Source organism: Chaetodon auriga, chromosome 12, assembly GCF_051107435.1.
Source record: "Chaetodon auriga isolate fChaAug3 chromosome 12, fChaAug3.hap1, whole genome shotgun sequence".
Lineage (NCBI taxonomy): Eukaryota > Metazoa > Chordata > Actinopteri > Chaetodontiformes > Chaetodontidae > Chaetodon > Chaetodon auriga.
The window spans coordinates 1,010,723-1,037,605 of NC_135085.1; the positions used below are offsets into that span (position 1 = coordinate 1,010,723).

Sequence of the window (26,883 nt, forward strand, 5' to 3'; positions counted from 1 at the left end):
GACAGTCTGTGTGACGTTTACGGAAGTGAGCGGAGCAGAGTCGTCTTACCGGGTGTAAAACAAGGTGAGCATGTTTTCAGAATTTCTTTCAAGTGAGCAACAACATACGGTAAGTGTTGGAAATGTAAACCTTACTTGAGAAAACGTGTGTCCCATGTTCAACGGTAAACACAGCGCAGTCACATGGAGTTCAACTATGTGATACTGTTATCAGGGTTGCCAACTGCTCAGCTGATCTCCGCTCGAGATTCTGATTTTTTTTTGTGGAGTGGATGGTTTATGATGTGTGGCATCTCCGCTGTAAATGCTGCAGCCTCATGCAAGTTTTGTGTGTGCTCTTAAACTCTTCTATATACACGTACACACACACTTATTCTCCTTGGTTTTGCTGCACCTGATCTCCACAAATTTTAAAGATGCTGTAATTCACATCATGGACGTAATCTACAGAAAACATCGTTTTTTCCAGTTTTGTGCGTAAATGAAATAGATAAATGAGCACGTTTTTGGTTAACGGTGAACTGAACGTGTCGGTTTGCAACCCCCCAGACTGTCAAAAATATCGACAGTGGTCTCTGTGACGTCATGTACAGGTTCCTGATAAGTGAGAGCTCAGTGGCAGTGGCTCCGCCCTTGGCCATTTTAGGTGTCTAAAGCTGTCAGACAAATGTAGTGCCTTAAAAACTACAATATTTGCTTCTGAGGTGTAGTGGCGTAGAAGTGTAAAGTTGCATAAAATGGAAATAGTCAAATACAAGTACAAATACCTTGAAATTGTAATTAAGTACAGTATTTGAGTAAATGTATTTACACTCCACTACTGACAAGGGCATGTAGGAGATCTGCAGCCTTTGCAGCTAATTAAAAAAAAAAAATTGCTCAATTGGATTTAGGTTAGAGGAACAGTCAATGCCTTCTTCATCCAGGAACTACCTGCACACTCTGGCCACATGAGGCTGGGCATTGCCTTGCAGCAGAAGGAACCCAGGGCCCACTGGACCAGTGTAAGGTCTGACAATTGCTCTGAGGATTTCATCCCGGTACCTAACAGCAGTCAGGGTACCATTGGCTATGACATGGAGGTCTGTGCTTCAAGGATATGCCTTCCCAGACAATCACTGATCCACTGCCAAACCGGTCATGCTGGATGATGTTACAGGCTGCATAACGTTCATGTTCACCACAGTGTCTCCAGACTCTAGTGAAGAGAACGGGGTACCAGTGGCAGAACTGCCAATTCTGGTGTTCTCTGATGAATGCCAATCGAGCTGCACAGTGCTGAGCTGTGAGCACAGGTCCCACTAGAGGATGTCGGGCCTTCATGCCACCCTCATTGACTTTGTTTCTGATGATTTGGTCAAAAACATGCACACCAGTAGCCTGCTGGAGGTCATTTTGTAGGACTCTGGTAGCACTGCTCCTTGCAACAAAGGAGCAGATACCTGGTCCTGCTGCTGGGTTGATGTCCTCCTATGGCCGTGGCCAGCTCTCCTTGTGTAATGGCTGGTCTACAGGTATCTCCTCCATGCTCTTGAGACTGTGCTGGGAGACACAGCAAACCTTCTTGCGACTGCACGTATGGATGCCACCTTGGAGGAGCTGGACTATATACTTTATACATTATACAGTGATGATTAAGCGTTCCCTTAATTTTTTTGAGCGGTGTATAAAGGGGAAATGGCTTGTGCCATGTCTCTATGCAAGAATGGAGACAAAGGCATTGCTCTTACGTAGTATTTTTGTTTGTTTATTTATTTATTTCACATGCTCTCATGTAACATTTAATTTTTTTTTTCACATTTCTATTCTACTCTTATTTAACATTTTATTTTACTTTTTCACATGCACAATAATGATGACTCATAATAACCAAAAATTCTCAGTCAAAAAAATAATAAAAATTATTTAATCAATGTCACTCAAAACACAAATTCCTGCCTTGTATAACATAAAGTTAAACATTAAAAGAAATGTAACAGTTCATCACCTCTTCTTCAAGGCACACTGCACCCTTGGCAAAGAAGAATAACTTGCAATGTCAGCCGACATGCCAAGCAGCTTTGTATTTATGTTGACAAAACTGATTGGTTATATTAATTAAAGAAAATTGATTTCACAAAAAATATTGACTGGTTTAATCCAACGAGTCTTTTTTCAAAAATGAGGATTTTTACCTCTACAACATTATCATCACCCCTGAAATTGCTTACTGTACATTATATTGTGTGTGATTATTTGACAATAAACTTGATTTGATTTTAAATGGCCATTGCCTGTGTTGAGTACGGGTTAATGAAAATACAAATGGAGATATCATGTAGTATATACAGTGCCAACTTTAATGCCCCATATATATGTATAAAAAAAATTCATTCTCCCCTGATAGCGAATTTATTTTCAATTATTTTTGAAATGAGGACAGTGTCATTACAAATGATTCATAGTTCTCTGTCAGAAAAGTTCGCGTATACATATTTCCACTAAACTGACCAGATCAGTGTCTGTCTGTGCTGTCTTACAGTGCAGTAAGCAAAGATGAGGGTTTCCACCACTCAACTACAGCAGCTCACCATCTTCACCACTGTGCTGACCGGTGGAGGGATTGGCACAATGTACTACCTGCAGCAGAGTGAGTACAAATTATCTGTGTGGGTGTGTGTTTGTATGTTAACTATCTCCAGGACTTCCACTTCAAATGGATTCATTGTTGTGCTTAAACTGCCAATTCGCTTATACATTGGCATACACTTACACAGTGTCCAAATGGTAAATGGACTGCATTATATAGTGCTTTTCTACCATCATCTTAATGCTTTATAGTTGGCCTCTCATTCACCCATTCACCCATACACTTGCACACACAAACACAAAAAAAGAAAAAGAACATATATAGCAGTAAAAACAAGTTGTCACAAGACCACTGTCACATCATGAAACCTCCATTTATATGATGCTGGAGCAATTAAAATAGCAGGTAAATTATCATTCCGTGTACTTTCCATTAAACCCACACATAAGACATTCCTGATTGTTGGAAAAAAAAAATATCCATAACCATCGCTTCAAATGTGCAGGTCTCCAGTGGGCAGAACTACATGACTCAAATCCAAGCTATTGTGAGGCTTGAGGCAAAACCCACCAGCAAATGGATGAAGATCTTGTTGGATAGAAAACATTATTCTCATTATGATATATATGAAAGCTCATCTAATTCAACTTTCTTTTGCAAAGAACCTGACCAAGAAATGCAAGACAGAGTGGAAAGACAGTTTACTGAGGAAATTCCGTTCATCTGGGAAATGTCAGCTGCAGCTTTATTAGGCAGAGGTGTAGTATGTAGGACACAGTCATATGAGTCCCGTCTTACAGCCTTTTTTTGCCTTAAAATTATTGGATCCTTTTCAGTGTATGTTTGTCAGTGTCGAGAAATAGATATCTAACAATAGAATAAAATGTGCCCTGAGCTGTTTGTGTTGCAGTCTTGCTTGTTTTAAATGTAGTGCTGTCTGTGGTGCTGATACAGCTGTCACAATGTTGCTGTTTTAATGAATTTGTCTTGCAGTAATAAGATAAAATAAGATAAAACTTTATTGATCCCTTGCCAGGGAAATTAAGTTGTTACAGCCAGGAAAGTATTAAGAGATAGGTTAAACCAATGGCATAGAAGGATCAAGATAAAAAAGGATACAGGATAAAAATCAGTGATAAATACATCGATTTTTCATTTGATTTTTGTATATTATGTACAGATTCTAAAAATACTGTTGCCCTTTTTAGTTGAAAAACTATACAAACACAGTAAAAATTGCACAAGATATAATGGATATGAGCATATGTTAGCATAAATGTTGTGCAAAAACAGTAGGTTTGTGATGTTGAAATGGGAAACAGCATCAACACAGTGCTACATTAAATAGTGCTAGAGTTAAACAGTCTGACAGCTGTTGGAATGAAGGACCTGCAGTCACGTTTTGTTTTACACAATGGAAGCATTGTGTAAGACAGAACTTGAAGTGCTTGAAGATCCAATTATTACAAAAGCATAAGTCATGCGAGAAAGCTGATAAATACAAATCGGATGGTCAGAGTTGTCATATTGTCATTTAAGGTGTGTTGACTGATTCACAACACCAACTCATTCATTGAGTAACAAATAAGCAAACGTTCCAGCTTATATGTTGCTGGCAGCTGCTGGTAGCCTTTGAGCGGCAAAGTAAATCTAATTATTTTTTCTCTAGTCTATAGCTAACATTAACTAGTAAAGATGAAATGACAAAAAACATTCTTTTTTCATCATTCACCCTTCAGTTTCTTTATTTGTGATGCATTTGCAAACAAACATTACAAAGCCAGCCTGTTAAACCAACCTGTTATGTTTTCATAGCCTAGCCTCTTAAATGAGCTTGACCTGTGCCTGCACTGCAATTTTTCCTCAGAATGGATGTTTCAAATGTGGCATCATTTGCTTGGCAAAGTAAATTAAATCGTTCAAAACAGGCTACCTATGTTAATTCACCTATATTGCATAAAGCCACGCTAATACTACTACTACTACTACTACTACTACTAATAATAATAATAATAATAAAAGAGATGCTCATTCATGGAGAAAAACTTGATGGTGACCCTTTTTTACAGTGATGTTGAGATTGCACAATGAAAAATGTAAGTATACAGATCAAAACACAAAATCTGTTAAAACACTTACTGGCAGGTAATGGTTATTAAGTATATTTCTAGTGTCCAAGTGGTATATAAGTGTATGTGTGATTTACGTCACATTGCAAGAGATTCCATGGGTCTGCTGCACTAATGCTAAAAGCAGTTCTTCCAAGATCAGTCCTGGCATGAAGTACCCGAAGAACCAGCCAGTCACTGGAGTGAGCTAAAAATGGATCAAGGTTCCAATGCAACATGTAATGTATAATGGAAATTTTCCAACTAGGGCTTAATAGATATGCAGAAAGCATGCTTATTTCGTCTCTCAGTGAGAGACCTTATAGAAGACACAGTTGTGAGTATTGTAGCTATCATTCGTAGTAATAAACCTCCGCTGAGTGATAAACAAAATCTAGGGGCTGACGCATGTCGGTAAATTACATCTCCTTTGTCCAGAACTGAAAGGAAAGTTGATTCAACAATTCTCTTCCTACAAGTCAAAGAAATATTGAATTGAAGGTATAAAAAGCAAATCTTTCATCGTAATTTGCTAACAAGATTGTTGATGTGGTATTCAAATGTAAATTTGACATCAAAAAGCCAAGATACTTGTGTTCTGTAATGCTTCCAAAGTTGAAATCTTTCAACAGAATCACCAATACAGTGCAAAATAGTAATGTCCGCATACAGGTTAATTTACAACCATACAAGGGAGAGACAATTTCATTGATATAAATGACAAACAGGACGCAGAATAGAGCTCTGCTCCATGCCCATTGTAACTGGCAGGAATCCAAACTGGGCTCCCCCATCCTCACACATAGATGTCTATCACAGAAGTAATTCTGAAACCAGCTGCAACCATCCCTTTCAAAGCCAGTATTGAGCACTCTCTCTCTAAGTAGAAAATGATTAACTGTATCAAATGCTTTTGCCAAATCCATGAATATAGCAGCACAATGTTTCTTGCTGTCTAAACCTGAAATCAAGTTGTTTAATACTAATGTGACAGCTGAGGTGGTGCTGTGATTAGCTCTGAAACCAGACTGATGTGGATTTAGGATAAAATGTTCTGACAGGAATGATTTTAACTGGTTAGTCACTAATGATTCCAGAATTTTTGAGAGACTAGACAATTTTGAAATTGGGCCATAGTTATTAAGATCGGTACTATCTAAACCTTTGTGCCCAGGGACCAAGGGGGCCAACTTCAACTGACGACAGAACATGGGTCTAAAAATTCATTGTGCTGGTAGGGATCTATAGGCCTGCTTCAGCTGATTCTTGCTCCATAGCTAAATTGGTAGAACTTCTTTCTAAATATGTTCACTCAGAAATGACAATCCTTGGTGATTTTAATCTTGATTGGATATCTAATGCTTCTGAGCACCTTAAGGAATTAAAGTGAACATCTCACAATTGATTAATCAGCCACTGGCGCAATTTCTTAAAATGCCATTTTTGTTGTTTATTGATGAATGTGAGGAGGGACTTCTTGGAGTAATTCAGAGCTATTTCGACATCTCACTATGAAATAAGTAAATTAAAAGGGTTTGTTTGTTAAAAGATGTGTAAAACTTCTTTTAATGACTAGTTGAGATTGTGGGTTTTTTTTTTTTTTTTTTTTTTTTTTCAGTTTTGTGTTTCTAACCCAAACTGTTGTGCAATGGTTACAGTCAAATACACCAGATGCAGCAATTTTATCATCTCAACTATAGAAAATTAAATGTATTACCTGTAAATTCGGGTACAGTCTGTCCACAATGCATCTGACAGAGTTGATTTGTGCCTTTTAAGACAATGTGTGCAATTCCACTGTATTCCTTCTGCATTTCAGAAGCATCCCACATGCGGCTCTCCGCTCTGCTCCATGGAGAATACATGCTCAAAGTAAAAGTAAAACAGTGGTTGAATACTGACTTTCAGAGCCAAGAATTAAAGAAATTTGGAATAGTATCCACATGTAGTTTTGTTGAGAACCACAATGTTTTGTAAATTGCTACCTCACCTCACCTCACCTCACCTTCCAGATCTGTTGATCCTGTACAAATTCAACAGTACTGTGCAAAGGTTTTGGGCAGGTGTTACAAAATGCTGCAAACTAAGAATGCTTTAAAATTGCAAAGTGAGTGAACAAAAGAAAAATCACACTTGCACAAAGTCAGGGATTTTGTTGGATTATAGTCAGGTGTTATAATCAACCACTTATGCCAAACAGGTGCTAACCATCATCAATTTCACATGTAGGTTGAAACACAGTTATTAACTGAAACAGAAACAGCTATGTAAGAGGCTTAAAACTGGGTGCGGAACAGCCAAACTCTGCTATCAAGGTGAGGTTGTGGAAGACAGTTGCATGTCACAGGTCATACACCATGGCAAGACTGAGCACAGCAACAAGACATAAGGTAGTTATACTGCATCAGCAAGGTCTCTCCTAGACAAATTTCAAAGCAGACTGAGATTTTAAGATGTGCTGTTCAAGCTCTTTTGAAGAAGCACGAAGAAACACACAACGTTGAGGCTCGTAGACGCAGTACGTATTTCCCTTCGTATTTCCGTATTTCCCTTCAAAATCGGAAGATGTCCAGCAGTGCCATCAGCTCAGAACCAGTGGGACCCATGTATACCCATCTGCTGTCTGGAGAAGTCTGGCCAGAAGTGGTCTTCATGGAAGAGTTGCAGCCAAAAAGCCATACCTCCAACATGGAAACAAGGCCAAGCGACTCAACTATGCATGAAAAAATAGGAACTGGTCTACAGAAAAATAGCAGTAAGTGCTCTGGACTGATGAGTCAAAATTTGATATTTGGCTGTAGCAGAAGGCAGTTTGTTTGCCAACTGGCTTGAAAGCGGTACAGTAATGAGTGTCTGCAGGCAACAGTGAACCATGGTGGAGGTTTCTTGCAAGTTTTGGGCTGCATTTCTGCAAATTGATTTGGAGATTTGGTCAGGATTAATGGTGTCCTCAATGCTGAGAAATACAGGCAGATACTTATCCATCATGCAATACCATCAGGGAGGCCCCAAACATACAGTCAATGTCATTAAAAACTATCTTCAGTGTAAAGAAGAACAAAAAGTCCTGGAAGTGATGGTATGGCCTGCACAGAGCCCTGATCTCAACATCGAGTCTGTCTGGGATTACATAGACAGAAGGATCTGAGGAAGCTACATCCATAAAAGATCTGTGGTTAGTTCTCCAAGATGTTTGGAACAACCTACTAGCTGAGTTCCTTCAACAACTGTGTGCAAGTGTACCTTGAAGAATTGATGCTGTTTTGAAGGCTAAGGGTGGTCGCACCAAATATTGATTTGATTTAGATTTCTCTTCTGTTCATTCACTGCATTTTGTTCATTGATGAAAAGGAAAACACCTAACACCTACATTTTTGAAAGGATTCTTAATTTACAGCACTTTTTTACACTTGCCTAAAACTTTTGCACGAGGTCGGGGCACTGTCAGGGAACTCAAGAATGGGGCAATAAGGTCAGTCTAGCAGGATCATCATAGGTTTTTGTTTCCCTTTGTAGTTGTTGATATGAAATTTGAATTTTTGTGCTAACTCATTAGGCCGGCTTTGGGTTGCCCCTGGATCCTTATGGGAGGGAGCTAGCCCATTGTGGGCTTGATCCCTTTTAACACTGCTGTCAGACCTTAAGAAGGGCACCAGTTTGTTAGGGATTGACAGTTTTTGGGTTTTTTTTTCGTTATAATGAAAAGTGAGGTAAGCAGTTGACAAGGAAATGATAGCAGATAACAGGCTGAATGCACTGTGGCACAGAGGTGGATGGCCTGAGAGCTGAGGTGATGGGGGGAATGGCACAGGAGATTACAATTACAATTAGTTATTTGGCAGCTTGGGATCACATGACAAGGGGGGTATGTCGCAGTTGTTTGTCATCCACAGAGAATCTAATGATTAATTACCTTTAAAACTCAATGTTTTCAAAATAAAACTAGGAATCTACTTTCCAAACAAAAACAGACTTTTATGTCAAATCAAAGGTTCTAGAGAGACAAGACAGACGGTGAAACAACAAGAGGCTGTCTGGTGTTCAATTAAAGAAAACGTGGGAGACAATGAAGATCCACCTGCCTGGGCCAAAGAGCTGCTGACACAGGTTACGTCCTTGAAAGACTCCTTCCAACATGAGTTTCATGAATTGAGTAATTCAAAGAAAGAGATCAAAAAAGATACCTGAGCCATTGTGAACAGAGTGGGGAATGCAGAAAAGTGCATCGGGTCTTTTGAGGACAAACAAGACAGTCAGCAGAGAACCATACAAGACAGTGCAAAGGAGATAAAAAACGTAAAAGCCAAAGTGTCTTACCTGGACTCACACAGCAGAAGGAACAACCTGATCATCATGGGCCTGAAGGAAGGCTTACTGGAGACCGGTGATCCTGCTAAAGATCCAGGCCAAGAGTTGGCAGCAATATTCCGCTATATTCTTGACTGGTGTGAGATTGACCCAGCACCGGAGGTGGACAGAAGAAGAAGAAGAAGTAGAAGAAGAAGAAGAAGAAGAAGAAGAATCGGCACCACAGGTCCCTTCGCCCGCGCCCTGATCCAGGAGATCCACGCTGTCTGATGTCAAAATCTTTCAAAGTCCTATCCAAAGTGTTCAGTTTGAATCCATATCCGTCCAAGTTTATTCAATGTGTGTGTATTGTGTGCTACCTGGGTAGTATGTGTGTGTTTGTATGGTTACTGCACGCTGTCTAGATCTTATCTGCCCAGGTGTGAATCTTCATGAAGATGATGAAAATGGAGAATCCTAGATCCTCTTTAACCCTGCCTCGACTCAGACAGGAACCCTGGTTGAAATCACCGCTGTCCACCAAATGTAGATCCAGCAACTCCAATCAAAAACCAATCTGCCGTAGCAGGAAATAAAGTTCATTATCTATCATCAGTTACTGTACAGTATCGTATCTATTTTTCTCTTTTTAACTCAAATGTAACTTATAATACTGGCGACAAAAGAATATTGAGCTATCATGGACAATAAAACCTCAGTCGCCACTAATGTGTCTTTTTAACAGTATTATACCAATCATGTTACACAAGTTATCTCTTATCTCTAATCAGTCGTTTTTCTTGTTCACATTTACATTTATGCACTTTCAATTATCTCAAAATGAACTGTAACATATTATTTATATCCTGAAAATCAGGAAAAACCCGTACATGTACATATCATGAGCTTTAGCGCACATGTAGCACTTTTTTAACTTAACAACACTGAACATGGCACCCAAGAATGGCGCAGTAAAAAATTACCATACACGTGTGAAAATAAATGTATTTCTGAAATGCAAAACTCAGCATACTGACTCTTTGCAACATCTTTGGTTTTAGATGATTGGTGATTGATGATTGGTTTTAGATCATAATAAAGACTCAGTAATAAAGACTCAATATTGCTCATTCATAACCGAACTGAAAATTGCACGTCTGTTAGCAACGTAGCATGCTAAGCTAATACACTCACTGGAGTTCTCAGTATCTTCCCTTGTGAAAATATCGTCGCAGCATTAGCATCTGGCTTAGCTGGGGTGTCTCTATCCCAGCATGCAATGCACCTGTCTACTAGAATCCCTACACTGAGCGCAAATAGAGCCATCTAGCAGCTGCTTAAAGCAATTACAATCATCTTATAACAGTTCTCATCATGCATTCAGACATTAAAATTACAGTTACTAAAGCCACAATTAAATTATGGTAAATAAACCCAAAGCTGTATTTTCATAGGGGTAACATCAGGAAGTATCATCATTTTTATGGTGCCCATAACGTAGAGTGGAAAGGTCATCCAGGAATGTGCAATGGCATCCAGGCTGTGCAAACAGCTCTGACAGCCTGGGGGAAACATTAATGTCTGTGCACAAAGCATACATTGTATGCTCACTTTATTATGGGGAAAGTGAGATTTCTCCCCATTAAGACAGAAGAGCTAACGGTGCTATCCTGACTGTAAAAGGAGTACTGGGAGTGTAGTTTGAGTATTTCATGCAGACTTGGCTGAATGAACTCACGCTGGACTCAGATGTTACGTTGGACAATTTTCAACTGCTGAGAATAGACAGGAGAGAGACAGAGTGTGGTAAGAGGAAGGGTGGGGGCATAGTGATGTTTGTGAACAACAGATAGTGTAACCCAGGGCACATAAGTACAAAGGAGCAGCACTGCAAAAGAGACACAGAGCTGCTAGCCGTTAGCATTTGGCTCTATTACGCTACTCACAAAAAGGTTAGGGATATTTGGCTTTTGGGTGAAATTTATGGAAAATGTAAAAGTTTACAATGATATTATATCATGAAAGTAGGGCATTTAAGGAGAAGCATGCAATGGTGATTTCCTCATCTCAAACAATTTATTGAAACACAAGCCAACAACAGTGGTGGGTATACCAAAACAAAAAATGTCAACGTCTCAATAACTTGTCATGTGCCCTTGAGCATCAATTACAGCTTGACAACGACATCTCATGCTGTTCACAAGTCAACTTATTGTCTGCTTGGCATGGCATCCCACTCTTCTTGAAGGGCAGCCCTCAGGTCATTGAGGTTCTGGGGTACAGAGTTACGAACCTCTACATAGTGACTCAGCTGATCCCATAGGTTTTCTATGGGATTCAGGATTGAGGTACCCCAATCTCCAGCAGCCGTTCCCTAATGATGCAACTTCGATGAGCTGGAGCGTTGTCGTCCATGAAGATGAAATTAGGCCTGTGTTGTTCATGTGTTGTGACGGTACCCGGAGCTCTTTCACCAGAGAAGAGCTCATGAACATCAGGGGAGCAACACCAGAGGATTTATTTCCTAAATTTCTGCTCCCAACTGTGGAAATTTTGGACATACTGGTCAAAGGTGTGCTCACCCTTGCTCACGCAGTGAAACGCCGGAGGAGAGGAAAACGGGCCGGCGCGCTCGTGCGCCTTCGCCAGCGCGGACTACGTACAGCGTTACCGGGAATATTTCTCTCTAACGTGCGTTCACTGCCCAACAAACTTGAGGAATTGCAACTGCTGTTGGGTAAAAACAGGGACTTTTCTTCATCTGCGGTTTTGTGCTTCATCGAGACGTGGCTCTGTGGATTAATACCGGACTCTGCGCTGCAGCTGGCTGGCTTCCAACTCCACCGCGCGGACAGAGACACGGAACTTTCCGGCAAAACTAAAGGTGGAGGAATCTGTTTCTACATCAACAGTGGTTGGTGCAACGACGTGACAGTGATCCAGCAGCACTGTTCTCCTGACCTGGAATATTTCACCATTAACTGTAAGCCTTTTTATTCACCCCGTGAGTTCGCTTCATTCATTCTGGTCGGCGTTTACATCCCGCCGCAAGCCAACGTGCAGGACGCACAGCGTATGCTCGCGGACCAGATACTGCGTGTGGAGCGGACCAACCCGGACTCCTTAGTTATTGTCCTTGGCGACTTTAACAAAGGTAACCTCACCCACGAACTCCCTAAATACAGACAGTTTATCAAATGCCCGACCAGAGAGGAGAACATTCTGGATCACTGTTACACCACCGTCAGGGAAGCTTATCACGCCGTCCCCCGTGCTGCACTGGGCCACTCTGACCACGTCATGGTGCACCTGATTCCTGTGTACAGGCAGAAACTAAAGCTCTGCAAACCTGTAGTGAGGACATCAAGGAAGTGGACCAGTGAGGCTGTGGAGGATCTCCAGGCGTGTTTGGACTCTACTGACTGGGATGTGTTCAGGACTGCTACCAACAGTCTGGATGAGTACACGGAGACTGTGACGTCCTACATCAGCTTCTGTGAGGACTGCTGTGTTCCATCACGCACCAGGGTGAGTTACAACAATGACAAACCCTGGTTCACAGCCCAACTCAGGCAGCTAAGGTTGGCAAAGGAAGAGGCCTTCAGGAGTGGGGACAAAGACAGATACAAAGAGTCGAAGTACAAGTTTAGCAAGGCGGTGAAAGAGGCTAAACAGCTGTACTCTGAGAAGCTCCAACACCAATTCTCAGCTAACGACTCTGCGTCTGTCTGGAAAGGGCTCAGGCAGATCACTAACTTCAAGCCTAAAGCCCCCCACTCCATCAACGATCGACGCCTAGCCAACGACCTGAACCAGTTCTACTGCCGCTTTGAAAGACAAAGGGACAGTCCAGCAACCATCCCCCACGACACCTCTGAACAGCTCCAGCTCCAGTCACCTCCACCAATGCCCACCTTAAAGGCCCCCCCCTCCCCCTCCCCACCCACCTCAGTGACGACTCTTTCCATCCATGAAAGGGACGTCAACAGACTCTTCAGGAGACAGAACCCCCGGAAAGCAGCTGGACCGGATTCTGTCTCCCCATCTGCCTTGAAGCACTGCGCTGATCAGCTGTCCCCAGTGTTCACAGACATTTTTAACACCTCACTGGAGACATGTCACGTGCCAGCCTGCTTCAAGTCTTCAACCATCATCCCTGTTCCCAAGAAGCCAAGGACCACAGGACTTAATGACTTCAGACCCGTCGCCCTGACCTCTGTGGTCATGAAGTCCTTTGAGCGCCTTGTGCTCTCACACATCAGAGACATCACTGACCCTCTCCTGGACCCCCTGCAGTTTGCCTACAGAGCCAACAGGTCTGTAGACGATGCAGTCAACTTGGCCCTCCACTTCATCCTCCAGCACCTGGACTCCGCAGGAACCTACGCTAGGAGCCTGTTTGTGGATTTCAGCTCTGCCTTCAACACCATCGTCCCAACTCTGCTTCAGGAGAAGCTCTCCCAGCTGAGCGTGCCTGACTCCACCTGCAGGTGGATCACAGACTTCCTGTCTGACAGGAAACAGTGCGTGAAGCTGGGGAAACACCTCTCCGACGCTAAGACCATCAGCACCGGATCCACTCATCTCTGATGGCGACGAGTCCACCTACAGGTGGGAGGTTGACCATCTGGAGACCTGGTGCAATCAGAACAACCTGGAGCTAAATGCTCTAAAGACAGTGGAGATGGTTGTGGACTACAGGAAGAACTCAGCCTCACCCGCCCCCATCACCCTCTGTGACTCCACTATTGACACTGTGGAGTCTTTCCGCTTCCTGGGAACTATCATCTCCCAGGACCTCAAGTGGGAGCCGAATATCAGCTCCCTCATCAGGAAAGCACAGCAGAGGATGTACTTCCTACGGCAGCTGAAGAAATTCAGCCTGCCAAAGACAATGATGGTGCACTTCTACACAGCCATCATTGAGTCCATCCTCACCTCCTCCATCACCATCTGGTACGCTGCTGCCACCGCCAAGGACAAGGGCAGACTGCAGCGTGTCATTCGGTCTGCAGAGAAGGTGATTGGCTGCAATCTACCATCTCTTCAGGACCTGTACGCCTCCAGGACCCTGAGGCGTGCAGAAAAGATTGTGGCTGATCCCTCTCACCCCGGACACAAACTCTTTGAGCCACTCCCCTCTGGCAGGAGGCTGCGGTCCATCAGGACCAAAACCTCACGCCACAAGAACAGTTTTTTCCCGTCTGCTGTCAGCCTTACCAACAAGGCCCGGAACCCCCCCTGACACTCTTCACATTCCACCTCGGACTCATTCTGTCACATTGACTGATATAAATATAACTCTATGCGTTACATTAACGCTCAACTTGGACTTCTTTCTGAAAAACAGTACTGTGTTTCTAACAATAACAGACTTGTGTATATATATTTAAATTGTTATTTTTTTATGCTCTTATTTTAGTAGATGTGTCATATTTTAGTAGATGTGTCATGCACCAATTTCACCAGAAAAAATTCCTCGTATGTGTAAAAGCATTCTTGGCAATAAAGCTTTTTCTGATTCTGATTCTGATTCAGGGGCACAATGACTGGATTAATGATGTTATTCAGGTAGTATGGGCTTGTCACTGTACCATTCACAAAGTGTAGGGCAGTTCTGTATTGACTAGACAAACCTGCCCACACTGTAGCACCACCACCACCACCACCAAAGGCTCGTCAGGTGACAACAGTGGCTGATGCATAGCGCTCTCCTTGACCTCTTCAACATCGTTGGCGGTCATCATTTCTGCTCAACATGAACCGACTTTCATCAGAGAACAGCACCGAGGCCCACTGGTCCCTCGCCCAGCGTAAATGCTCCCTGGCCCATGCAAGACGATGATGCCTATGCCAGGTGGTGTGGTCAGGTACCCTTGCAGGTCCTCTAGCATGCAGACCATGCTGATGTAAATGGTTTCGAATGGTCTGATGTGACAGTTGGATGCCTCTCACCTCCCTTAAATGTGCCTGGAGTTGAGTGACTTTCATCTTCTTGTTCTGCAGGGCACTGTTCACAATGAAGCGGTCATCAGTGTGGGATGTGGCCAAAGGACATGAAGTGTTGTGAAGAGGGTGCTGCTGGTGTCGGGGGTGTGGAGAAGTCATGGTGTCAGGTCTGGGCTCAGATGGGTGGGGGAAAGAACGAGAGTAGAATCTAATCCATTGAAAAACAGGTTCAGTTCATTTGCCCATTCCTGGTCTCCAGATTCAGAGCCCCTGCTGCTGTTGCTACTGTGACCTGAGATGGTTTTCAGGCCCCTCCACACCTCTCTGGCATCATTCCCCTGAAGATGCTCCTCCAGCTTCCTCCTGTAGCTGTCCTTGCCTATCCTTATCTCCCCTTTCAGCTCCCTCTGCATCCTCCTCAGCTCATCTTTGTCCCCTGATCCAAAGACCCTTTTGTTTTCGTTCAGTAGGGCTTTCAGTTCCGGGGACACCCAGGGTTTGTTGTTTGGGAAACACCGTACCTTCTTTGTCGGCACAGTGTTTTGCACACAGAAGTTAATGTAGTCCGTAATGCAGGTTGTTAAGCTGTCATTGTCCTCTCCATCTGGACTGTACAACACATCCCGGTCAGTGGTGTCAAAGCAGTCCCTCAGTGCCATGCTGGACTCCTCTGACCATCTTCTAACATACCTGATGGTCAGTGGTTGTTTATTCACCAAAGGTATGTATGCAGGGAGCAGATAAACCAGATTGTGATCGGAAAGGCATAGCTGAGGGAGATGTGATGAGCTGCAAGCATCCTTAGTGTTTGCATACATTAAGTCCAGTGTTTGAGAGTGGAGGACAGGGAAGTGTGATTGAAGTCTCCAGAGATGAGAGGGAGGGCCTGGGGGTGCGATGTCTGCAGCTGTGAGACTACTGTTTGCAGAAGCTTGCATGTTGCTGCAGCATCGTCTGACGGGGGATGTACACAGTTATCGTGATAACATGCGAGAAGTCCCTCAGTAGGCCTGAATGCTAATAGCTAACAGCTCAATGTCTTTAGTGCAGTGCTGTTCTTCAACCCTGATGTGCCCTAGGTTACACCATCTGTTGTTTACAAACATCGCTATGCACCCAACCTTTCCTGTTACTGCTCTCAGCAGTTGAAAATTGTCCAGTGTAACCGTTAGCTCCGATTCTTTTGTCGGAAGCCCAAGATCAAACCAGAGAAATCTTCAGTTCACAGCCAAAGTATTTATTGAGGTCACAGGTAAAGTATAGCAGTGCTGGGCTCGGAATGACAGAGTTCTCACAAGATCTCTGTCAGAGTGAGTGGAATGTGATAAGCAACCTGTGTGTGAGTGTTGTTTTGGCGTGCAAAGGCCGGATTAACCATATGGGCAATTGGGCAATTGGGCAATTGCCCAGGGGCCCATGACCTCTAAAGGGCCCAGGGCAGTGAGGGCACAAGCAAAATATCTGGTTATCTCTCACTTATATGTTAAACTGTCCACCGGAGCCGTTGCGCTGCACAGAGATCAGTTACACCCCGCCTTTCCGAAAATAGACTTCCATTCTTTGTAATGGCAGTGACATATTTTCAATAAAAAAAACAATGAGACCCTCTCCTCATTGGTCAGCCCGTATGAAGCAGGTCAGAGGTGATGCCAATCAACGTGCGCTGAGCGGGGTGCCATGGTTGCACGTTGAGCGCCTCTACACAACTCAAAAAGTGCAGACATGGAGAAGCTAAGTGGGAGCAGCCCCTGTACCTCAACTCCTCTACTCCCTGGTGATCCTGCACTGTGGGGGCCCGTTACAGAGCAGCTCCGGGAAGAGGCGATCCACCGAGGGCCTGCAGCTTTCCAGAACCGGGCTATCAAATATTCTGATTCAGTAAGGGAGTCTGGACTTGGGAGTATGACACGCTCCCTCACCAACGATTTGCTTCATTGCCGTCTCCCAAACAACCAAATTGTGCCAAGGAAATGGCTTCTTTACTCGCCATCAACTGGATCAGTTTATTGCTATGCCTGCAAACTCCTGTGATCCCAAAAACATGCATTTATCAGCGGATTCTGTGATTGGAAACACCCGGAAAGGATTAGTGATCACGAGAAGATTGCAGAACATAGACAAAACATGCTTTCTTTGTTGCACAGGTCTCTTTTGCCCGACAGTGTGAGGCAGAACAGCAGTACTGGAAAGAAGTCCTTAGACGTGTGGTTGCTGTTATTGCATTTTTGGGAGTGAGAGGACTGCCATTTCTAGGTGACAGAACTGCTGAGCTCTGTGCACAATGGGAACTATTTGGGACTGCTTGAACTGATAGCGGAGTTTGAGCCCTTCTTAAACGGGCACCTTGACAAACATGGCAGTAAGGGTAGAGGTAAGCCATCTTATCTGTCCTCAACTGTGTGTGAAGAATTTATTTCATTAATGGGTGACAAAAACTAAGCAAGTGATAGCAGAGGAAATCAGACATGCTAAAAATTTTTGTGTAATCGTTGATTCAACGCCAGATTTAGCACACGTAGATCAGCTCACATTTGTTTTTCTTTTTGTCAGTGCAGATGGCAGAGTAGTGGAAAGATTCATCGGGTTTGAGCCCATCCACAGCCACACAGGTGTTAGCCTAGCTGAATCTGTGATTGAAATGGTGCGAGGCTTGGGGTTAGATTTGTCAAACTGTCGTGGCCAAAGTTCTGATAATGCTAGCAACATGTCTGGCAAATACAGCAGGTGGCACGGTGGCAACACTGTCACCTCACAGCTAGAAGGTCCCGGGTTTGATTCCCGCCTGGGGCGCTGTGGGTGCTGAGGGCATGTCCTCCACCAATCCTTCAGTGCCTGCTGCCCCTTAAAGGGGCCTTTCTGTGTGGAGTTTGCATGTTCTCCTCCATCCTCTCCTCCATAAAAAATGAAACCCCCTCTAAAAAACATGCATGACGATCACCACCTGACCAATGGTGACGAAGAAGACACTGGGTCCCCGGGCGCTGGTCGGCTGGCAGCCCACCGCTCCTGATCTGCCGCGGAGGAAAAATTTCACCGAAAGCATGGCATGTGTGTGCATGTGCATGCAGTGTGAAAAAAACAAAAAAAACTTGAAAAAACAAAACCCAGTAATTCATTATACACCGTGTGCTGCCCATTCGCTGAACTTTTCCATAACAGCGAACGTTACATTTGATACACTGTAAAATCCCTCAGCACGACTCGATGGAGTTGCAGAGCAGACTCCACAAAAGTTCTCAATGAAAAATACGGAGCAATTAGAGATACATTAGCCAAAATAGCTTCAGACTCTGATGAGAAAACACAAACCAAACTTGAAGCTGCTGCATTGGTCGCAAAACTTGATAAACTGTAGACAGTAATAATGACTATGTTGTGGGACCAGGTACTGCATAGATTTAAGGCAACAAGTGACCAACTCCAAAGCGATATGGATTTAGCTACTGCTCTTGGCTTTTTGCGGTCACTGCATTCATATGTTGGTACTCTACGAGAACAGTTTGCAGAGGTCGAAGAATCAGCACGCGCTGTCAGTGCTACACAAAACTACCAGTCTGACACTCATCGTGTGAGAAAAAGAAAGAAATTTGCAGATGAGTCTGGTGATGACAGCGAAGTAGCTCTTCTGATAGTAGTCAGAGATTTAAGGTTGAAACATGTCATCATTGACAGACTTTATTCGTGCCTGTCCAAGCACATCGAAGCCTACACACATGTGTGTGACCTCTTTGGAGTTTTATTTGAGAGGGACTGTGATGATTGTGATGTGCGTGTGCAAGCTGCTATGCTGAGCTCCACTTCTCCGACAGATCTCAGATCTGGGTGGTTCCTTGTCAGATGAACTTATTCAGTTCAAGCACTTTGTGCAGAATGAGACTTCACTTTTACAGCTACTGCAAGCTCTTGAGAGACATGGACTTAAGACAACATTTCCGAATGTTTATGTTGCACCAAGACTGGTTTTAACCTTGCCTATGTCTAACTGTGAGGGTGAGAGGTCGTTTTCCGCTTTGAAACAAGTTAAAAATGAGCTGAGGACCACAATGTCACAGAAACAGCTCTCTGCACTTTCTCTCCTGGCCATCGAACATGAACTTGTTAGTGGCTTTGATTGTGAAGATATTGATTTCAAAATGTTTATATTGCACTATAACTTGATTGTCCTGCTGAATTCTGGGGTGACAGGTGATTTCTGTTTAAAATGAACTGAAGACCAAAATGTTACTTGATTCTAGCAGATTATGGATTTGTGTTTCTGTCTTGTCTGTGGACTTCCTCTGTGATGGCTCTATGAATTCAATACAGTTGTGTTGGGAGCAAGTGTTGTTAAATAAATATTTGATGCTTTGAAAGTGGTTGCTTATTTATTTTTTTGTGAAAATGGAGGACACTTCCCTGCCTCTTTATGTAGTGGGTCACATATGTGAGTGAGTGGTCTTGACAAGAGGACATGTGGTGCATTTGTGGTTCTATGAGCATCTGTACATCAAAATGCGGTTGATGACAGTTTGAGTACTGAGTATATTTACTGTACTGTTTTACTGTAATTTATTCTGTATTTTGCCCGATTATGGTGATCCTGGGGTCGTGATGATGGGGCCCTTGAATATTGTTGCCCAGGGTATAGCAAAGTGTTAATCTGGCCCTGTTGGCGTGTATCTAATGCAACAGACCTTACTGACAGAAAAAAGAAGTATCATCTGCCTCCTGTTATCCAAACTGGCTTTCACCAGTCATGCTATCTCACAGCTCTGAACAGTACAAGGACATTCATTAGGTTACACAAGTGCAGTAAAAAGTACAGAATAAGAACACATAAAATCACTAGACAGAGCCAACTGTAACATGTGTGAGTGTTGTTTTGGCATATATCTAATGCAACAGATCTTACTGACAGAAAAGAGAAGCGTCATCTGCCTTCTGTTATCCAGACTGGCTTTCACCAGTCATGCTATCTCACAGTTCTGAACAGTCCAAGGACATACATTAGGTTACACAAATGCAGTAGGAAAGTACAGAATAAGAACACATAAAATCACTAGACAAAGCCAATTGTAACATAACATGCGAATCCAGCTTGATCTCCAACATTTCGTGAAACACATGAGGTTACACTCCTGGTACTCCCTCTGCAGTCTAGTAGGGCTGTTACTTGGTCTTACTTGGAAGAGATCTCACGTTTCCCATTATAAGAGATGGTATGGATGGTTTGTACCATCTTTTCTTGTCCTTTGCCCCAGCTCTGCATCCCCTTCTCCTTTTCCTTATTTCCTTGGGGATCTCTGGTCTTTCCACTGGGAGTGTCCTTGTGTTGCTCAGCACAATCAGCTGTTCCGGAGTGTAAACAATGGACCCAAAGTTCAGTGGCTCTGCTGAAGTTGATGAAAGTAGTCCACGAAGTAGAAAAAAAGCAAATCACTAGTTTCATCAGTTGTACATACATACATACATATGCACGATCGACCAAGACTAGTCATAGAAAAACCATGAGACACAAGAACACACTAATATAAAGAAAAAGGCCAGAGCTGCTGTAACAAGCTGCCACTCGTGCGCCCCCATCTTGAATGAATATGCTCACGTCCAATACATCTTGTGCAATTTCTACTACTAATTTCTACTATGCAATAGGACAATCCCTGTATTTTTTTTATCCATGTTTGACTGCAATTCAATTCTTTTTTTTTATGCAACAGTGTTTCCTCATGTGCAATTCAACATATGGCATTAATAGTTTTTTATAAAAATGGCTACAGACTTTTTATAATCAGTACATAACATACATATACGTAGTTTTTTTTTTTTTTTTTATCTTGTATGCTTTTTATCTTAATCCTTCTGTTCCACTGCTTTTGCCTATCTTTTAATACTTTGCTGGCTGTAACAGTTTAATTTCCCTGCCATGGGATCAATAAATTTTTTTCTTATCTCAAGTGAATGTGGTAGCGGCCCTTTTCTTATGCATCAGCCCCAGCCAAACACAATGAAACTGGATATCATCCATATGTGCCACACCCCACTCCAGGCCACAGTTTCTCTCAAGGTCTTCCTGCTTGCACCGGAGGATCTTGTTATATTTGAATAAGAGTTTGTATAGGCAATACACAATGAAGTAATGTGTGTATAATGGAGTCACTGTCCATTGCTTACCTACCGAGTTATTGTGCTTGCATAGCATGAGTGAGCATCGGTTACTCCTCAACTGACAGTTGAATTTCTTTCAGAGCTGACATTTAAACTCACACTGCAACACCTTCTACATGTCAAATAACTTCAACTGCTCTCATCTTTTACTCCTCAACTGGCAGTTTATGTCAGAGTTCATATAGTTTTTAGGACCCAAAATACTGGCCGATTGTAGATCTCCACAGTTTAACTGCTGTCAGCTATTACTTTGAATGGAAAGTTCAACTGTCAGTCATTCCTATTCATTACACTTCACCATTTCAACTGTTTTCAGCACTTTACTAATTACATATTATTTTACAACCTTCTTTAATTATTGTCCACTGTTTTGTACTTTGTCTGCTGTCCAATTAGAGAAATTCATTGAGTCAGATTACCATGGACTGGCTCTGCAAAAGTTGGAAGCATGTCGTGCTGCCATGGAAAGCTTGGGGGCCCCACCTTTAAAAGTCCACAACATCCATCTAACTGACAGAAACAACTGTATAACTCAGCACACGGCACAGGTACTGTGTTTTAGAAAATCTTCAATATTTGTTATTCTGTGTTTGACAGGAGTTTTAACCGGACTGTATTAATGACCGACAAGGAGGCAGATACAAAGTTAAAGGTATTTATTGTAAAATACTGGAGGAAGATGGTAGGAGAGGAGTAATGGAGCTGGTGGCAGAGAGCCATGGATTGGGCTTTAGCAGGGCCAAAAAAATGTCCAAAATAATGTCCAGGGGGACTGACTGGCTAGAATGTGGAGTGCAGTAGCAGTCTGACACAGAACAGCAGACTTGACCATTTGAAGTGGAGGAGACAGGTGTCAGGACCGGCAGGACAAAAAAAAAAAAGGAAACGAGCTCAAAACATAACAAACACAAACTGACAGCGGAGTCTATGATCTGGCATTGTTGAGATAGCAGTGCTGAGTATTGGAAGATGCTTGATTATGGTGATAATATACAGTTGATGGTTCTGCCCTGACTCTGGTGCACTTGCAGGCAATCAGACACACACCCACGCAGAGAGGGAGAGAGAGAAACAGGGAGAGGGAGAAAGAGGGCTGTTCCAAGAGTGACATCAGGTTAATCAGGCACTGAAGTTGACATCCCAAGGCCAGGTCTAACAAACTGTCTTTATGAAACATTTGCCACTCCGCTGACTGGCTGGGGTCTGGGATTCATATAACTGGCAGCTGCACCACACAATCATGTTGTGAAGAACTGTGATGTCTGTTTACATTTGAGCAGATTAATTTGAAATTGCATTGTGTTGCAGCTAAAGATCCCTGTGACTGGGTCAAAAACTGGAGGCTACCTGTATACTTCTTCAGTTAGAAACCCTAATACCAACAGGTGAGTACATTCAATGCAAATGAAATGATGCTGAGTTTTATTACATTTATTGTAAAATGGCAATGTGCTATGCCACCTGAAAGCAGCAGGACACATGTTGAGAAACCTGCAACCTCTGATTTGAGAAGTGTTGGCCAGAGTGAAGTTCCATTACAGATGGTGGTCCACTGTGTTCATCTTCATTCATCTGCCAATGACACAGACTGCTACAGAATGACTAGAATTAGAATTACAGTGTCTTTATTGTCATTGTACAACACAGAGAACATAAAAGAACATAAGAGAACATAAAAAGCTACACACACCTCCACACACATAAGACTGGTTGGTTAGAACAGGTACTCTACCTGTTTATGAGAGAGACATTGGGTGTTACAGGGGCTCTTTAATCCTGTGCATTACTGCCTCCTTTCCAACCTTGTAGCAAAAGTGGTGCTTCATAGAATATTCTTGAAATACATTATGATGCTAATGTTATTGTATCACATCAATTACAACATAATGTAACCATTATATTACAGACCAGTGGTTCAGGTGTTTCAAAGCTCAGAGACAAGTGATTTGACTGGTGTATTTAGAAATTACTACGCCCTGTTATCTATATACAAATTTAATGCAGCTGCATGAACCAAAATAGCAAGAGTGCTCCACAGCCACGCCCACCTGACCGATCACCTGAGCACAAACCTGATACCCATTGCCAACTAATCCAGTACAATTAGTCTCCCACTACCCCCTGGTAATTACCTCAGCCACGTGAATCCGACTACTTCTTTTCTCTTGTCCTCCCTGAATCTGGTACTCTATGAGACTCTTTATTGCTTGGCATGCCGAAAAATTCTTGAAGCCATTGTGTCCACAGCCTGGGGCCTCTTCAGCCTGAACAATCTGTAGTAGACTACTCCATAGACTTCCGGACCAAGGCCCGACAAAGCGGCTGGAGTACTGCTGCTCTTCGTGACGCCTTCCTGCATGGGTTGGCAGAATATATCAAATATGAACTGGTCTCACCCGAGATGGGATCATTGAGCTGGCCATCAGAATGGACCTCCACATCCAGACCTGTCGACAGGAGGAGCGTCAGGGAATGCCAGTTCGCCAGCCTTTGGCTTGACTTCAGCCACCTTTTCCTCCAAATTCCCCTCATCCTGGGCTTCCCCTGGCTCTGGCATCACAACCCCCACATTGACTGGATGACTGGAGCCATCCTTGGATGGAGCACCTCCTGGCACCAGGTTTGCCTCACCCCCACCAGGTTGGTCACAGCCCCTGAACACTTCTCCACCTCAAACTCCACCCCCAACTAGGAAGAGGGAAATCTTCAGCAAAGCCAAAGTCACCTCTCTGCCTCCTCATCATCTGTACGACTGCGCCATTGAGCTACAGCCTGGCACGTCTCCACCCAACTGGTGCCTGTATTCCCTGTCAGCTCTCTCTCTCTCTTTGGCGGCAGGCATTATCCGTCCATCATCTTCACCAGCGGGGGCAGGCTTCTTCTTTGTGGGCAAGAAGGATGGGACTCTGAGGCCGTGCATCAATTACCAGGGTCTGAATGACATCACCATCAAGAGCCGGTACCGACTTCTGCTTTTCTTGTCCGTGGCTTCAAGTAGTGCGCATCAGAGAGCAGCACACTCAGGTTTAATTTATGTTGACTTTTTTCACTCTGGGCATTTTTAATTTTTGTTTGAAGGAAATTGTTTTTTGGCTGTTGTTGGCCTGTGGGAAAATGTTTTCATTTGAAATTACTACTTATTGGTTGTGGCACGGTGGCAACACTGTCGCCTCATAGCAAGAAGGTCCCGGGTTCGAATCTCGCTGCGGGCACCGGGTGTGTCCTCCACCATGCTTCGGTGCCTGCTGCTCGAGGAGGGCCTTTCTGTGTGGAGTTTGCATGTTCTCCCCGTGTTCACCTGGGGTATCCTCCGTAAAAATATACCCCCACTAAAAAACATGCAAGAAGATCACCACCTGACCAATGGTGACGTAGAAGAATGGGTCCCCGGGCACTGGTCTGGCTGCCCACCGCTCCTGGTCTGCCGCGGAGGAGGGACGACCAGGATGGGTTAAAGGCGGAAGTCAAATTTCACCTCCGTGTGCCGTGCATGTGTGTGTGACAAATAAAGGGGAATGTCTCCCCCCAATTCTTCTTCTTCTTGTGTTAGTTCCTATGTTCAATATGGTCATTTCAATCAGTTTTCAATAAACATTGAACCAGTCCGGCCCTTGACTTGGGACAATTTTTTTAATTCTGGCCCACTGTGTATTTGAGTTTGACACCCCTGGTCTACCTCAACAACACCCTGATCTTGTCCTGGTCCCGAGAAGAACACATTCACCAAGTCCAGACCATCCTGCAGTGCCTCCCGGACGACTCGCTCTTCGTCCAGACAGAGCAATTCAAGTTCCACGCCCCCTCCATCTCCTTCCTGGGATACATATTAGCCAAGGACATCCAGATGGACCCAGCAGAGGTCTCTGCCATCCCCTCTTGGCCTTTCCCCAAGACCCGCAAACAGTTACAGGCGTTCAGCAACTTCTACAGATGTTTCATATGTGACTGGTCCTCTCTTGAACCTCACGTCCTCCAAGGTGGCCTTCCTGTGGATCCCTGCCACCTTGTGTCATCGATAAGGGTCCTGCTTACTCAGTACACCACCTGCTGTACTCACAGTGTCGAAGTCATGGTCTCCAATGCCTGGTCGACTGGGAGGGTTATGGACCGGAGGAGAGCTCTTGGGTCTCTGCTCGTCACATCCTCGACCATGGAATCATCACTGTTTCCATCAGCTGCACCTGCATCAGCCTGACAGAACTCCTATACATTCAAGAGGGAGATTCATTCATTCATTCATTCAAGAGGGAGATGACAGAGAACCGTCACCACACCACCTTGTGACTCTTTGGATGAAGAGGAACCACTCAGCGAGGGGGATGGTTCCAGGTTCCAGATCCCCCCCCCCCCCCCCAGCTTTTGAATCCCAGTTATACCCATTAAATATACCTCCATAGTGTTAGACAAAACTCAAGATGTATGACACAAAAACATCTACCAGACTCAACTCCTCCTATCTATGTTATACTTTTTCTTTTGAAGGTGGAAGTTAGTCACATTGTCAGTTAAGCATTACCAGTTCTTGTGTGCCCCACTCCTGACCTATGCTTGTCCCTGTCTGCAGGTGGAGTCTGAAGCAGGCAGTTCTACAGATCCGGGAAGGACAGACCATCGACCTGCTGAATCATCCTCCAACAGCAGCCCAAACCTAGGCAACAGAGCACACAAAAGGCCTCTCCATTTACTCACAAGAACAATGAAAGTGGAAGATGTCCTGTTCTAACAGGTGTTGAGTAGAGGTCTACTTAACCCAAATATATATAGAGGTATATTTACCAAATGGCAAATGTTCAACTCTGAGTGTCACTGGGCTTCCAACAAACTACTCTGGATTGTTGTGTTGTGTCTCTGAGATTTTGATTGATTGGTTTTAATTAAATAATGTAATGCTGGTATAACCCCTCTGCACCCGATGGGACTACAGGTACTATTTAGTCTCAGTTTGGACCCGTGTCAAAATCTCTAAGGTAATGCTCGTGGAGCCCTGGGTGGAACATCGACATTGAACACACTCACACCGACTTTAACTTGCAAGAACTGTATTGCTGGTCATCAACAAGAACAATATAACAATTCCCCTTTTAATAGAAATATGGAAAATAACAAACTGCGCGCAAAACAAAATAAAAAAATAAAGAAATAAAAAAATAGAAAAAAATATGTTGTGTTCAGTATTTATTGTCTTTTCTTTCTTTCTCTTTATTATGAGCTCAGTGTTCTTTCGTTGGGGCCCTTTTTTTCTTTGTGTTGCTCTATTTGTCCTACCACACCGCAGGTTCGGGAGGTAAGTTCAGCTGTCCTTCTTTCCTCACGATGTATTCCGGCTCGCTATCTGGTTCTCTGGGTCTCTCTCTCCAGCAGGGGTCTGGAAGTCGCCTGGTGACTATCCAGAGCTGGTATCTTCTCTCTCTAACGTCGACTAATGGTGGCTCTGATGTCCTCTCTTCCAACATCAACTGTCACCAAATCTTGTCCTCTCAAAAAACCTGACCTGTAGTAGAACAGGCCACATTCATTCATTTGAATTAAATTAACTTAAATCACTACAGGCCATCAACTCTTTGCATAAAATGATGAAATAAAGTTTATCCCTTTTTTTTCTACATACACACAATGCATACGCACACTCACGCTGCGCACCCAATATGCACATACACACCGCGCACACACGCTGCGCACCCAATATGCACATACACACCGCGCACACACGCTACACTCACTCATACACAAACATAGCTCAGCACTTTACCTAGTTTACCCCGCCCTGTTAGCCGTTAGCCTGTTCGTTAGCTCTGTTTTTTAGCTGAGGTCAATACACGTTCTCAT

The 26,883-nt window shown here is 43.5% G+C and overlaps 1 protein-coding gene across 1 annotated transcript; it reads left to right on the forward strand.

Moving 5' to 3' along the window:
- Positions 1 to 26,217, forward strand: coa1 (cytochrome C oxidase assembly factor 1). The gene is made up of 5 exons (XM_076744948.1): positions 1 to 64; positions 2,522 to 2,629; positions 21,454 to 21,605; positions 22,366 to 22,442; positions 25,622 to 26,217. Exons 2-5 carry the CDS (start codon positions 2,536 to 2,538, stop codon positions 25,707 to 25,709), a joined length of 411 nt encoding a protein of 136 aa, XP_076601063.1. The 5' UTR covers positions 1 to 64; positions 2,522 to 2,535; the 3' UTR covers positions 25,710 to 26,217.
- The last annotated feature ends 666 nt before the right edge of the window (positions 26,218 to 26,883 follow it).

What these genes read in the sequence shown, in the direction of transcription:
- coa1 (XM_076744948.1), top strand. Translation starts at nt 2,536, where the DNA reads ATGAGGGTTTCCACCACTCAACTACAGCAGCTCACCATCTTCACCACT. An exon ending in AATGTACTACCTGCAGCAGA is followed by an intron (nt 2,630 to 21,453) that starts GTGAGTACAAAT and finishes CTGTCCAATTAG; the next exon opens with AGAAATTCATTGAGTCAGAT. An exon ending in AGAAACCCTAATACCAACAG is followed by an intron (nt 22,443 to 25,621) that starts GTGAGTACATTC and finishes CCCTGTCTGCAG; the next exon opens with GTGGAGTCTGAAGCAGGCAG.